We start from the raw sequence: 14,971 nt of genomic DNA, 5'->3' as shown, positions 1-14,971 counted from the left end.
ATACAGTTGTTTTTGTTCCTCCGAAGTGAATTCAGAATGAAGTTTTCTGTTGGAATTGTCACTTCTTGCAGGATATGACCATTTTTTATTATTCTGAGTGTAGTGTTTGTCTCTCTTGTGTCTTACTCTCTTTCTTCCCATCTTTCTTTCTTCCTCACCTCCTCCTCTTTTCTCTCAGATCAGTCAGATGCTGGGGAATGAGATCAAGTTTGCAGTTCGAGAGCCTGTGGGACTGAGGTAAGACCACATCCCTGTGCTGTTCTGCCGCGCTCTACACTGCAGTGCTTAGAGGAGTTTGCTCTTATATACCTCATTTATTATGTTCTGCCTTTGGTCACCAATGCAGAAAATAGCAGGCCTTTAATTAAAACACAGTCATTTTTGACAGGCCACAGATGAACCAGCTGAACGCTGAGCTCGAGAATCATACAAATTCAGCCTCTGTTTAAGTAACGTGTATTATTTTGTCTGTCTCTGGACACTGAAGGAAATGATTTATGTAAGAAGAATCCCCTGCAATATTATTAGCTTCTAATGTATGTGCATTAGCTGAGTCACTCGTGAAGTCTCCAAATCTCAGTTTGAATTTTGCAACACATTTCTAGCATATATGCAGTGGGCTCCAAAAGTGTTGAAGCATTTTTCTTGTTAAATACATTTTTTAAATCATATTTTTGAGATTTTGAAAGAAGTCTCTTATGCTCACCTAGACTGCTGATCAAAAATTCAGTAAAACAGAAATACTGTGAAATATATTTACAAATTAAAATCACTGTTATATATTTGAATATAATTTAAATAAATATGTTTTCAGCATCCATTACTTAAGTCTACATGATCCTTCAGAAATCATTTTAATAAAATGATTTGGTGCTCAAGAAATATTTCTAATTATATTTTTATATTTTTGTGAAACATATTTGATAGATATTTTTTTTTGGTGTGTCTTTTTTTTAGTGTATTTATTTATCATTTTTTTTTGGTCATGTATGTAAACGATATAATTGTAACTGCAGTGTTTTTCTTTTTGTTTAGTTTTTACTTTACTGTTCAGTTCTTGGCATAAAAAATAGCCTCAGTTGCTGACATGACTTTAAAAACTTTTCTTTTTTTTTAAAAGATTCTTTGATGAATAGAAAGTTCAAAAGAATAATATTTATTTGAAATGTATTTTTTTGTAAAGGTTAAATGCCTCTAACTTTTGATCAGTTTAATGGATCCTTGCTGAATAATAAAAAAAATTGTTTTGCTGTAACGAGAGCAGCACTTTGTATAACCTGATGATCATATTCTCCAGCATGACTTGAGATGATCCAAAGAGCATCTTGAGCTTCAGTGTAAGAACAACATCTGACCATCTGTAAAGAGTCAAATAAATGTAGCAAATTTACTTATTTGATTAGTGATCTAAAATAGGCCAGAATCTAACATTTTTCTTATTCATTTTACATTAAAACGCTGCTTTAAATTTATTTCCAGGTTTAAATGCAATCCCAGATCCAGATGTATCCCCGATGTTTAATCTCAGGCTTTTGAACCCTTCTGTACTATACATCGTTGTTAAACTTCCCTTGGCATTTTAGAATAGAAAATACTTCTACTTTCTCTGCTGACGCTGATGTTTTCCTTTCTCAAGTTATGGATCCTCTTCTCCGCTGTGGTTTTCACAGTCATGGCCCTTATGGTAAGGTTCAATACATTTAGCTCCATATGTTCTCAGGATCGGTGCTTTCTTACTATCTTTAGTATCCTAAAGAGTCTATACATCAATAATTTATTTTAAATGTGTGATTTATAGGCCCTAGCCTTCCCTAACCAGCTGTATGAAGTTGTATTTGATCAAGAACAAACAGCCACCAGTGTCTCTATACGTCTCTATGGAGGGGCCATTCTCAGTAAGTCATATTGATTTCATTCTGTATTTTTAAAAACCTAATGATCTCTCACACTATTAATTAGATGTTGTCATGTAGTCAGCACATCTATTGATGGGCCATAAAAAGACTCCTCTGAGTCTTTTTTTTTACCCTTCAACTCGAGGCACTCTTAGAATGTGTGTTTTTGTATTTGTTATGCAAGTAAATGGCCAGTCAGCCAGTGGATTGTGAAGAGAAGCGAGGAGGAAATATTCCCTGCGGGGCGGCACGCTCTCCGCTGCTCATTCATTTAATTGCACATTAAATCGGACTCTTTCTGGTCCACTGCAGTCAACTCCAGACAAGGAATTTGCTCAAATTAGTAGTGCAGTTATTCCCTTCTCTACCTGCTCCCTTTTCAAATCTTGTCCTCAAAAATTAAATAGATGAGACGTATTTTTAATAATACTCATTTAATTCTCCAGGTAATTAAGTCTGTTAGTATGTGTCAGCCGCTGTTCTCTGGTGTCTCCGGGTGAATATTTTATGTCTCAGCCCCCCATTGATAAGTTACCTTTAATTAAGTTTAGTTCACTGGAACTCAACATTTTCACTCTTTACCTGCCATTTCTTAAATTCACTACATTTATTCATTGGTTTAACTAACTAAACTATACTAAACTAAACTATCATCTCAGCTCACCTCGTAAGTATTTCATACCTTCTAAAGGGTAATTTGTCTTCAGTATATACAAACTATAATCCTGGTAGTTTGTGTACTGAAGCATATCAATAAATGTTGTGACTTTTGAGATTTGTTTTAATGTTCCGCTGTTACAGGTTGCTCTTGTTTACTTGCACTACCGTTCATAAGTTTGGGGTCAGTAGGATTTTTTAATAAGTCTGTTATTCTTACCAAGGCTGAATTTATTTGATCAGAAAGTTTTATATTTATATATTTTAAAATGTAATTTATTCATGATGGCAAAGCTGAATTTTTAGCAGTCATTACTCCAGTCTTTAGTGTCTCATGATCCTTCAGAAATCATTCTAATATTCTGATTGCTGATTGTTGAAAACAGTCATGCTGCTTAATATTTGTTGAAATCAAATTCCATTTTTTTTTCAGGATTCTTAGATGAATAGAAAGTTCAAATGAATAGCATTTATTTGAAATATTTTACATCATTATAAATGTCTTTACTGTTACTTTTGATCAAGTTAATACACCCTTACTGATAAAAGTTAACAAGATCCTTCTGACCCCAAGCTTTTTAATAATATATAACACTTTCTCATTTATTTGCCTTCTTTTTGGCAGGTCTGTCTCTGATCTTGTGGAATGGCTTGTACACTGTGGAGAAGGCTATCATCCAGTGGACGTTACTTAGCGAGGCCTGCTACTTTGCCATCCAGTTTTTAGGTTTGTATCAGTAAGAACATGTCTAAAGCATGCTGTGTCTTGTCAGCTCTAGATGAGCCCTGTACTATCATGATGTCACTGCCCTCTAGTGGTTGGGCTTTCTCATTCAAGTACATACAAGCACATTGTAACATACATTGTCTATGGCTTATTGCAAAAATGTATTTGGTTAAAACAATTGGAAGAAGTAATATTTATTTATAATTAAATTATTAAGCTTGTATAGAAAAAAAGAGAGCATAGAGTAATATAAAATGCCGAAAACACTGGTATGTTGCAATGAAACAGGTTAAGGGGTCTTTATACAGATATAATGCTCAAAACATTACAAACCCAAACTTTTGAACAGAACTGTAAGTCTAATTAGTCACTGTGATATTCATGTGTTTTCTCAAACTCTCTTGATATTTGGATCATGTATATCTTCGCTTCACTTTGTTACAGTGACCTCCGTCACTCTGGTGGAGCTGGGTTCCTTACCAAATCCTGCCATCCTCCTCCTCCTCAGTCGCGTATTCTTCCTCACTGTCACGCTGTCCTACTATTACCATCTTGGACGCCGGCCCAAGAAGATCTGAGAGCCCCCCAAGCACCTGGTTACGACACACCTGGTGCTTGGGGAGTTGAGTGACGGGCCACTGGGCTGGAGTTTCCATCAGAAGCTTTGAACAGTGACACGACCAACAACATCAACCTGTTCACCTGGCGTTGAGCCCTACCACAAGGACAACGCCAACCCCAAGGCCTTTATTTTGATTTCAGCTTACACACAGGAGTTTGCCTTTACTGAGCAACTCCATCTCTTTTTGATTTCTTTTCTTTTTTTTTTAATGGGAAACACTCACAATATGGTCAAATGAATTAAATTTTTCTTTCAGATGCAGTGCAGTCACAGTGTAGCCCTCCTCATTCACCTTTTATCGTGTAAAGTATCGCACACCGTAGCCGAGCTTAGACTGCTGCCGTAATTGTCTGTAGCTATGGTATCAACAAAACTGTAAATCATTTCATGTAATAATGCCAATGACTTTGAGCTCCTAGTCATGTGACGTGTGTGAGGGTGGCAACTAGAATGTGTGTGTTTTACGTGCAGGTCATTCAGTGTTTAAGAAGTAAATACATTGTTCCTGGTTAGTGTATTTTCTATCAGTGCTGTATCACTGAGCTAGGAACAACCTGCTCATCATCGAATGAGTTCTTATATGGGAATGGTTATGAAAAGCATAGTTATATTTTATGGATGACAGACGCAACAGGTTCATTTGTTTGCTTAGTCGCCTAGTTGGTGCATGGACTGTTTCAGGAACTTCATTGTTTTAAACAGTTACTGGGTTTGAACTAATTATTCCTATTTCAGATAACAACTTTATCAACTTTTATTTTCTTAGTGTCAAGTTCGTTTTCATCAAGATGTCAGTGTGTATGAACAAGAAAGCTTTTTCGTTTAGTAATGCCACAGAACATGGTTGTGTAGCACAATGACATGTTTCTTTCAGTTTAAAAAGCAATGTAGCAGTATTTTCCTTCACTTTTTTCCCTAATGTTGCCTTAATATGCTAAACTGCACAAGCGTTCCACATGTCAGCACACTGCCAGGTGTTTGTATTCTGCAACTGATCTGTATATATATTTTTGTTGATTTGAAGTTGCTTATTTATTGGCCTGCCCCAAAGTTAATTTAGATTTTTTTTTTTTTTTAAAGGTTTGTGGTATAACTTGCATGTTGTTCAGTCCAGAAATCATCTTGTATGCCCTTGATAACAAGTTTTCTTGTGCAAGTTCTGAGACAAACTGCAAAATCATAATGAGTTGTGTGTATGTAGTTGCACGTTTGCTGCCTTCTGTGTATTTGCTATTATTTTCCAAAGTGTCCATTAGTACGACAGTGACAACTCCCATTAAAAGCATAGTAGAATTGGAAGCAACTTTAATAGCATAACTTGGATATTAAAAAAATGTTGATTGGCTAAATGAATGATTTCACAAGAAGCTATAAGGTAAATATCTGTAGTTAAATGTTGCGTATGAGGATACCGTGCTGTTGGTTGTTTTCAAATATGATAGAGCTTCAGTGGAGAAACAAAGTGTGTTTATGTACAGTGTGTGGACAAAAGTAGCAGTTCCTCTTGGCAGGCTTTAATTAGGTTTCGCATTTAACCTGGCCCAACTCCAAACCTCTGCTTACACGTGGCTCAAAATAGGTAATAAAGAAGTTCAAAGGAGCATTTTAGAGGCTGATTTTTCTTTCACAAGCCAGTTTGATTTAGACTCTTTCTTGTCTTTACTTGGGAACAGCGTTCATAGTTCAGATCTCAGTACAAATCAAATCAGTCCTAACTAGTCATTCAGAATAGCCATGGCTGTTACTGGATGTTCTGTTCCTCATTAAAAAGCAAGCTCTCGTCCCTCTTAACACTCGCCCAGCTAAATATGATGATGGCAAATGCCAAACATGAATCATTTGTTATTCACGTCTCCTGATGAGGATTGTGTTGCCATGCAATTAGAAATAAAATCCAGTTAGCTGCTAGTGGCTTGAGATGTCTGCCGATGGTAAACATAATGCCTCTGAAAGGATGTTCATGTACTTTTTAAATGTGTGTGTAAATATTTTATTGAAAGATATTATTGTTATGGACCTGCATCGTTATCTTTTTGGAATAAAGAAAATATACATTTATTGCAACTGTCATTCAAGGTCTTTCTTGTGGCCAGATAATGCATTCTTGAATAATGTGCTTTAAATTTTAAATTTTGTTGACACATACAACAGCTCGTTTAAAACAGAACTTGCCTGGAACTATTAAAAGAGGAAAAGAGACCTGTATGGTCTCAGACAGGTCCTTGTTGAATTAAAAAGGTTATTTGTAATAACATTATAACACATTTAAGGTATTCTAGAAACTGTTTTTTTTTTTGTAGTTTTTCCTATAATTTTTAACCCCCTTGAGCATGTGTATTAATACTTTGTATTAGTATTAGTATCCTCTTCATAGCTATTCTTCATAACTGTAACTTCATGACTATACTAAATATACATTTATATTTATTAAGTGCCAAATAGTCAGAAAATGCACCTCCAGATTATTTTATGTTATAACTGTTGTAATCTATTACCACTGAGTTTATGTGTAATCATCATGCCTTTAGTCTAATTTTGGCTCTTTTTGAATTAATAATTTAGCTCAAGTAGATTAATCTCACATATCAACATAAATGTTTTATTTTCTGCTTTTGACCAGTGGATGGCAGTGTTGTCAAAACAATACACGACTCCTTGTCTGATTATTATTATTTGCACTGTAACAGTGGGAGCAGACTTCAGCAGTTCCAGCTCTTTTCATAGAAAATGACATTAAAGTTGTATGTGAAATAACATTTTTTGACTCTTTTAATGAAAATGCGTTTGCATAAAAAAAGGCTTTAACCTTACACTAAGCATGGTATTTTCCACCTCTGTCATTAAATATGTAATAAATTTAATGATAACCATCAGGAAAACAACATTTGAAGTATATCTTTCAGTGTATGGCAGAGCTCTGTGGCGGAAACTGTGGTCACCATGGTAACCAGTGTTAAGCCAAGCAGGGCGGTGAAGGGTTAAAGGTTTTGGGGTTTCTCATGCTGCTGCTGCTGCCTCTAGTCGTTTTGTTCAGTCTCTAGTAACACGTCAACGAACTTACTGACAGCTGCTCCACGGATCTTCCTTGCGATTTGACACAAAAGAGGTAAATTATTTTCACTTGTATCTAAAATGTCAGTATAGGAAGTAATAAAAGTGATTTAACTGGCTGCTGGCCTGAAGTAGTGACAATAGGTTAATCTAAATTTATCAGTAAATGAGGTCCAGAGGAGCTTTGTACCTTATTCGCGTTTTCTACCGCAGTAAACTAGTTCTGTGATATTTTGGAGTGTGTTCTTGTTCTTTGTATATAGCTTTAATTGTCGCTGATGTGGCGCTGGCAGCTCGCGCCGTTTTCACGGAGCTCCAGTGAACAATCTGAATCTGACACGACTTGACACGCAAGGCGGTTTCGCTAGTTTTATTGATGATTAGGCTTGTTTAGAAACTCGGAAGCCCGCGGTAATCAACAAGTGGTCTATACTAAAACAGTGAGCAGCCAGACAGCCTGCCTAGGTTTAAAAAGCTTCATTCCAGTAACGTTAGTCGCGTGGAGTGTAGGCACAGCTCTTTCTATTATATAAGCTTGGTATTGTTCTCAAGGTCCTGGAACACCTGTAAATATCAGCGAACTGTAAAATTGTCATTTTGAGGACATGTCATAGGATTTAATAATACAATATAAAATCTTATGGAAATCATAAAATGATGAAGTTTGTAGAGAGAGTGTGTACACAGTCATGGGCAAAAGTTTTGCGGTGACATAACGTACATTTTGCAGCTTCAGTTTGTAGATTATTTTTCCTTCCACGTTTCTGTGATATACTGAAAAACATTGATAATCATATAAGTTTTAAAGGCTTTTATTGGAAAAAATATTAATAAAAATAATAATTATATATATTGCAGTGTTGACCCTTGTTCTTAACCTCTGCAATTCACTCTGGCATGCTGAATATTAGCTTTTGGGCCAAATCCTGACTGATGGCGATCCATTCTTCCCTTATTACTTCTCGGAGATGTTTACAATTTGTGGCTTCAGCTTGTCCACTCGCCTTTTGAGTACTGATCACAGGTTCTCTATGGGATTGAGGTCTGGGGAGCTGCCTGGCTATGGATCCAAAGTGTTAATGAAATGATATTCAAGCCACTTCTTTATCACTCTTGCTTTGTGACATTGTACTCCATCATGCTGGAAAATGCACGGATCACCAAACTGCTCATGGATCGTTGAAAGAAGTCGTTGCTCTTGCAGGACATTTTGATACCATTCTTTATTCATGGCAGTGTTTTTGGGCAGAATTATGAGAGAGCCCACTCCCTTGGTTGAAAAGCAACTCCACACATGGATGGTCTCAGGATGCTTCACTGTTGGCAGATCACAGGGCTCATGGTAGCGTTCACCTTTTCTTCGAACAATCGATTTTCCTGATGTCCCAAACAGTCAGAAGGGAGCTTCATCAGTGAAGATAACTTTGCACCAGTCTTCTGCTGTCCAATCCTTGTACTTCCTGCAGAATTTCAGTCTGTCCTTGACATTCTTCTTGACGTGGCTTCTTTGCTGCTCTTCTTGACACCAGGCCGTTGTCTAAAAGTCTTGGCCTCACTGTGTGTGCAGATGCTCTCACACCAACCTGTTGTTATTCCTGAGCAAGCTCTGCACTGCTGGAGACATGATTTCAGCTGACTCCTCAGGAGGAGATGGTCCTGACACTTGCTGGACACTCTGGGACGTCCCGAAGACTTCTTCACTGCAGTCGAAGCGCTCTCCTTGACGTTCTTGATGATCCGGTATAATATATTCTAGCAATTTCCTTGCATGTGAGGCCATTTTGATGCAAAGCGATGATGGTTGCACGTTTCTTTGGAAGTAACTATTGCTAACAAGAACACAATTATTGGAAGCGCTTCTTTCCTCCATTTTATAGCAATCAGTCTGCTCTTACAGTCTATTTAGTATGATAGTGATTTCACCTGACTAGTACTCATTCACACTTTCACATGCTGCTGCTATGATAAGTCAATTAATGTAAGCTGGTAATTTTGTGTCAGGATCAAAAAAAATGTGAAATGTCTTTTTGTGAAAAGTTCATTTTTTGGCCAATTAAGCTTTTAGCAATTATTTAAAATCATAAAATGCATCTGATCACTCTACACAATAATCTAGAAACAATGTGAATAAACACCTCAACAGCTTAAGCAGCAAACTTTGCAAAACACAAAATTTATGTCGCTGCCAAAACTTTTGGTCACTGCAGAAATGCAGATGTATTTCGTACATCAAGTACTTGCATAGAGTATATTTCAGGCCTTAAAACATTGTCTGGCAATTAAAAAAAAAAAAAAAAAAAAGAGTACATTTACATACATACACACACACACACACACAGTGTGCAGTTGAATGCACACGAACACCACCGCAACTTAATCTTAATTTTGAGTGGGAAACTCAGAACTTTATTTAAACCCAGAGTTTCTGAGTTAGAGGTGTGTCAGTGAGAAAACAAGTTGAATGCATCTGTATTGATGCTAAATTTGTTAAAGTTAAATACTTTCCCCCCCATTTACAAGAAAACTAAGTTGCATCTGCAAAATACAATAGTGTACAATTACAGTTTAATATATATTGATTCAACACATTCATAAATTGTACAAAAATATAACAAGCAAAAACACACAGATGCACAGATCTTTTGTTTATCATTTTTGTAAAAGTAGAGTTTTCAAAATAAGCTGAATTTTTTTTGTAGAAAAGGTACATCGCCATCTTGCTCCTAAATGACTTGAATGCATCTTACATAAGTAATTACAGTGTTTGTTCCATTATACATGAGTAGTAATTGTTGTGGTAAGTTTCAATATTTAAGTATTGGATTGAGTTACCTGTTCAGCAAGATTCTCTTCAAACTGTTGCTCCTGAACAAAAACAACAACACAAATAAAAAAAACGAACAGAAAAACATTAACAACGTTTAGTAAAGATATTCTGGGATATTAGGGTCACTGGTCTGCTGTCAGGACTGTGACATCTGTCTGTAATGAAAGCACAGATGTGGAAATGTATCAGAACTGAGTTTGGGCTAATCAGTGGACGATGCTCCTTCAGGTCCATAAAAGGTTAAGGGCTGGCAGACCTCCCAGGACGTGTCTCTGACTGGAATGAGCCCACAGAGAGAGAGAGGTCCAGCATACTGCTAGCTGGAAAACTCCTGCTCTAGGAGCCAGCTAAAAATGGGAAGCCACTGTGAGATTGAGAGCTGCCTTGTCAAGACATGCTCACAGCAGAAACTGAATAGGTAGCTCTTTTTTTTAATAAGGGAAATTTAGGTTTGAGGGCTTTTTAAAAAAGATTTATTGTGCAACAACATTCCTTGTTGCAAACCTGTAAACTCAGCTTGCATATATTAGTACACAATGCATTTAAACGTATTCAGTAAACTAATTTTTCAGTTTCTTTGGGATTATATAAGGTGTTTAAAGCCTGGAATAAAATGAAAATTCACCATATCTATTCTCTAAATCCATGTTATAGTTATTGTGAAAAATCTGTACAAATGTTTCTTTTCTAAGTTTTATTATTATTATTAATCTTTATTTTTAATTTGATATATCTTTTTTTTTATTTAATTTTTTTTCTAATATAGTATTTTCTCTCTGACGATGTATTCAGGACTTCTCCAATCATTTAGGGTTTGTTTAAACTTGTAGTTTGGTTCTTCGTTCTTTTGGTCCAGACCAAAATAGAAAATGATAGAATGAGTTCTGGTTCAATTAGCGTTCACACTGTCATTTTTAACACCTAACCTAAAGACACAAAGCAAAAGGCTCAAGGATACATATGGTCACAACCTGTGGCTGGTTGCGTTTTTTTCTTTAATACTGGTCAAAACTTTTATAAGTCAGTTACATAAAAATGTAGACTGGTCTGAAAAATGAGACTCATTACCCCTTTGGCTAACTGCGAGTTGGTCAGACAAGTTCTGGCCCATGATTGGACCTCTTTAATGACAAACTTTTATTGCGAACTTACCAAACATCCAAAACCTGCTGTGTGCTTGGCTAAATCAGCTCATGGTATATGTGTACATAAGGTGATATTTTTACTAGCTTGTAATTTGCAAAAAGCTTATAAAATGCATAAGGATTCAAAACAGTGCCAGGAATTCACACTGAGATCTGTTCACTTGTTTGATGTGCACCAAGGTTCAGACAGAAGTGTTCACACTTATTTAATTAAACTGCACTAACAGAGCAGTTCATTTTAGGGTGCTTTCACACTTGATTTGATTGCCTGGTCCTGAGTTCGATTGATCCCCCCTCCTCCTGCACTAGGGTTGGGTATCGTTTTTTTTTTCCGATACCAGTGCAAAATTTATACTTTTAAAACTGTACCGGTGTCTAAACGTGCCTGAACCGATACTTTAAAAAAATGACCCAAAATGGATGGATTGGCCATTATTGAGCGCTATAAACACAATGTCTGTTTCATTCATACTGGACACCAAGGGGGCACCAGTATTCCATTTTAATTTAAGAATGTTTAGCTTATCTAGCTAACGGTATCTACCTGCTACCGTCAGAGGAAGTGTAATTACTACATTCATGCGCTCCTCTGATGCTCTCATTTCTTGAGTTGTGCTTTCATTTCGGCTTTGAAATTTTCATTTCGGTGCATCCCTGCACCAAAATGCATCGGTGCAAATGGCATCATGTATGTATGCATAGTTTAATACAAAGGGTGGAAAGTCAATCACATAGAGTACATTTTTCCTTTAAAAACACGAGTTGCAATGGAATGGGCAAGGAAAACGCCATAAAGTCTCAAGATGTTTTTTCAAAGTTGAACTTGCATTCATTTTACATCGCTTTTTAAACATACGGCTCTTTTGTGCGAGACGCGAGTGCAGTGGTGATAGATTTCCCTCTAGAAAATGTGCGAAATATGCGTTCTGTGTGAATGGCTTGGTTTCAGTTTTGATGTAAACGAGATCTTCTCTGCTCTGATATTCTCTTTTCCCGCAATATTTTTAATTAACAATGCAACAGCGCCAGATCTAGTGGATAGGCTAACAAAAACATTAAAATGCAGTGACACTTACATCGTGGGACACTTTTTATGATGGATGGATGTGCTTTATTGGACTTATTTTTGACTGTTGAAAAATAACACCCATTCACTGCCATTAGAAAAAAATTGAAAGAGGCAGGACATTGTTTTATATAATTCTGATTGGATTTGTCTGAAAGAAGAAAGTATATTAGGATGCTTAAAGGGTGATTAAATCATGGGGTAATTTTCATTTTTAGGTGGACTTTCCCTGTAAGGTACATATTAGAGCCTAAAAGTGTACCTTTTGAAAAGGTACACAGGGCTTGAATTTCAGCACGGTATTGCTTAAGGCCAATTTATACTTCTGCGTCGGGTGCTCGTAGTAGGTACGCCTTTTGAAAAGGTACACAGGGCGTGTACCCTTCGCCGTACCCTGACGCGCACCTCCTCAAAAATGTAACTACGCGTCGCGACGACGCGGACTGCAAGATCTGTGATTGGTCGGCTTGGTAGTATCACGTTTCCTCCTACGCATTTCCGGAATGACCTTCTGCACTCTGGACCGCCCGCCATTTTTTAAATTCCGAAATTCAGTGAAGAGCCAACATGGAAATGGACCAAGTGACCGAGCGATTAATTGAAGAAGTGAGGAAATACAGCCATCTGTATGAGTCCTCTTCGGGAGATTACAAAGACTGCCAGATGGCAGCGAATTCGTGAGGATAGAGGAATGTAAACACAGTGGAACCCGCTCGTGTCAACTAGCGTTTTGGCGGTGTAACTGCAGAGCAAAACAGACATACGCAGAAGTATAAATGCTCACGACGGCGTCGCCTACGTGCGTAGCCTACGACGTACACTACGGCGTACACTCGACGCAGAAGTATAAATTGGCCTTTAGTATAAGACTTGCTCTTGGAAGTTCACTCGTTGCATGAATTTAAGTTCGGTATTTTTTTGTATTTCTATTTTTTAAAGTAAGTTGTGTGAATGCCCAAAAGTGAACTCAATTCAGTACTTGCACACTGCACTCTTTTCTGTGAGTTTGCACCCAAAGCGTGTGCACATAAAGCTGCTTCTGAAACAGTGTGACTACAGAGTTGACTTGTATGAGGGGGCGTACAAGCCATAATTCATTCTGGCACTCTTACACACTTACATTCTCCTTTCACCTACATATATTCTTGCTTTCACACACATACATTCTCCATTCACATATACATTTCTACTCTCACACATACATACATTCTCCTTTCACATACATATATACATATATGGCACTCTACTTGAGCGAGTTGTGATTGAGGACGCGGGTTCAGCCTCAGTCGTGTTGCCAGATACACGTATTATAAGCGTCTATGGATTTTTTTTTTTTACTTGATTTAGGAAGTAAATAAAGTGGGAGGTTAGGGACAGCGATATCTTTATATTATTTCCATAACTCAAGATTTGGAACCATTGCGGTTGATATATTTTTAGATTGTTTTGTTTGATTTTCATTATCTGGCAACGCCGACATTTAAACTGACAGTAATCAAAAACGGGCAGGTTAAAAACAGTGCGGGCAGGTTATTCCTGACAGGATGCATTTTGGTAACACAAACATAGTGATCATCATGATATATTATCTTTAAAACAGATGCACTCAAGACGGACACAAAGAGGAAAGAATAGTCGCACAAGCAGAGAAAATACTGTAACAGACAGAACAAATTCATTGAAATACTGAAAGAAAACCATAATTATGGAATTTGGGGTGAATATGGATGTATTTCTGAAGAGAACTGACTGTCTTCAGAAAAGTTTCGATGGCATTTTCTTTTTCCTCTTACCATCATTAAATACATATTAAAGGGATCATATGATGCTTTTTTAAAGAACATTATTTTGTGTATTTGGTGTAACAGAATATGTTGACATGCTTTAATGTTCAAAAAAAAACACATTATTTTTCAAATACTGTACATTATTGTCCTCTATGCCCCGCCTCTCTCTAACGCGTCATTCTGACAAGCGCAGTCTGCTCTGATTGGCCAACTGACCCAGTGCATTGTGATTGGCCGAATACCGCAAGCACTAGTCGAAAATGTAACGCCCCTTTCCATAATTGTGAGCTTTATCTTTAAAAATAAATATAAAGACAGTTAATAATATCCTTAGTTTTACCATCAGTTCAAGCCCGAAAGGCGAACAGAGTCGCATGACAGATACGGTGATGAAGCTCCTATGTGTTTGCAGTACACAAGCCACGGACGGTTAAGACAGCTGACTCCACTGTGTCACCTTCTTTTTTTTTTTTATTAACAACGCGCAAAACGCATTTGAACAGTCAATAGCAAATACTTAAACTAATAACAAAACATACTTCCAGTAGCTGATTCAGAAGCGCCAGATTGTCGTAGCAAAGTCTGGGGAACTGAGTAGCTTGAGTGAAACAGACAGTCGTCCATAAAATGCATTGCTGTTCTGTTGTACGTAATCTTAAAGATTCCTAAATGCATCTACTTTCGGAAGGCCAAATAAATTGCTTTTGCTTTCACCTAGATACACACAGCATCTCCCTGACATGGCTGCTTCAACACTAACTGCGGTTACTGAAACCACGCCTTCTTTCTTTGCGTGAACATTTTGGCAGCATTATGCAAATATTTCCACATAGTGACAAAGAGATCTGGGGGCGTGTTTGAATGAGCCGTTTTAGGAGGGCTTTTATAAAGAAAATGAGACTTTAGTCTTTGCAACTTTACAGATCTTCTTTATACACCAAGAGCTTGTAACACTCCAATGAGAAAGGAAAAAATTTAAATCGCATCATATGACCCCTTTAAAGGAGTGTTATTTAGTGCAGCAAAAATAAACCAGGAAATGCTAGAGTTCTATAAGCGCCACCTGCTGTCAGAGATTGAATTAGCATTTTCATCAGAATCAGAAAGAGCTTTATTGCCAAATGTGTTTACACACACAAGGAATTCTTCTTGGTGTCAGGAGCTTCCAGTACAGAAAGTACAAACATAGTGCAG

At 37.1% G+C, this 14,971-nt stretch overlaps 2 protein-coding genes across 5 annotated transcripts in view; both read left to right on the top strand.

Annotated features, from left to right (window-relative positions):
- The window catches only part of tp53i11b (tumor protein p53 inducible protein 11b), a 51,190-nt gene extending 45,231 nt beyond the window's left edge, over positions 1–5,959 (top strand). For all 3 annotated transcript variants that reach the window (XM_042775153.1, XM_042775151.1, XM_042775152.1), the window contains 5 exons: positions 179–237; positions 1,636–1,684; positions 1,799–1,895; positions 3,178–3,279; positions 3,724–5,959. In XM_042775153.1, the coding sequence (XP_042631087.1) occupies positions 179–237; positions 1,636–1,684; positions 1,799–1,895; positions 3,178–3,279; positions 3,724–3,857 (441 nt within the window). In that variant the 3' untranslated portion in view covers positions 3,858–5,959. The remainder of the gene's footprint in view (positions 1–178; positions 238–1,635; positions 1,685–1,798; positions 1,896–3,177; positions 3,280–3,723) is intronic.
- Positions 5,960–6,848: 889 nt separating this feature from the next.
- The window catches only part of LOC109080743 (CD82 antigen-like), a 33,449-nt gene continuing 25,326 nt past the window's right edge, over positions 6,849–14,971 (top strand). The window contains exon 1 of one of the 2 annotated variants that reach the window (XM_042775149.1): positions 6,849–7,007. The gene's annotated coding sequence lies outside the window, so the exon portion shown is untranslated. The remainder of the gene's footprint in view (positions 7,008–14,971) is intronic. The other variant, XM_042775150.1, reaches the window with a different exon arrangement.

Source organism: Cyprinus carpio, chromosome A18 (assembly GCF_018340385.1).
Source record: "Cyprinus carpio isolate SPL01 chromosome A18, ASM1834038v1, whole genome shotgun sequence".
NCBI classification, from domain to species: domain Eukaryota; kingdom Metazoa; phylum Chordata; class Actinopteri; order Cypriniformes; family Cyprinidae; genus Cyprinus; species Cyprinus carpio.
Note: the sequence above shows the minus strand (reverse complement) of the source record. Positions and strands in the feature narration are given on the sequence as shown.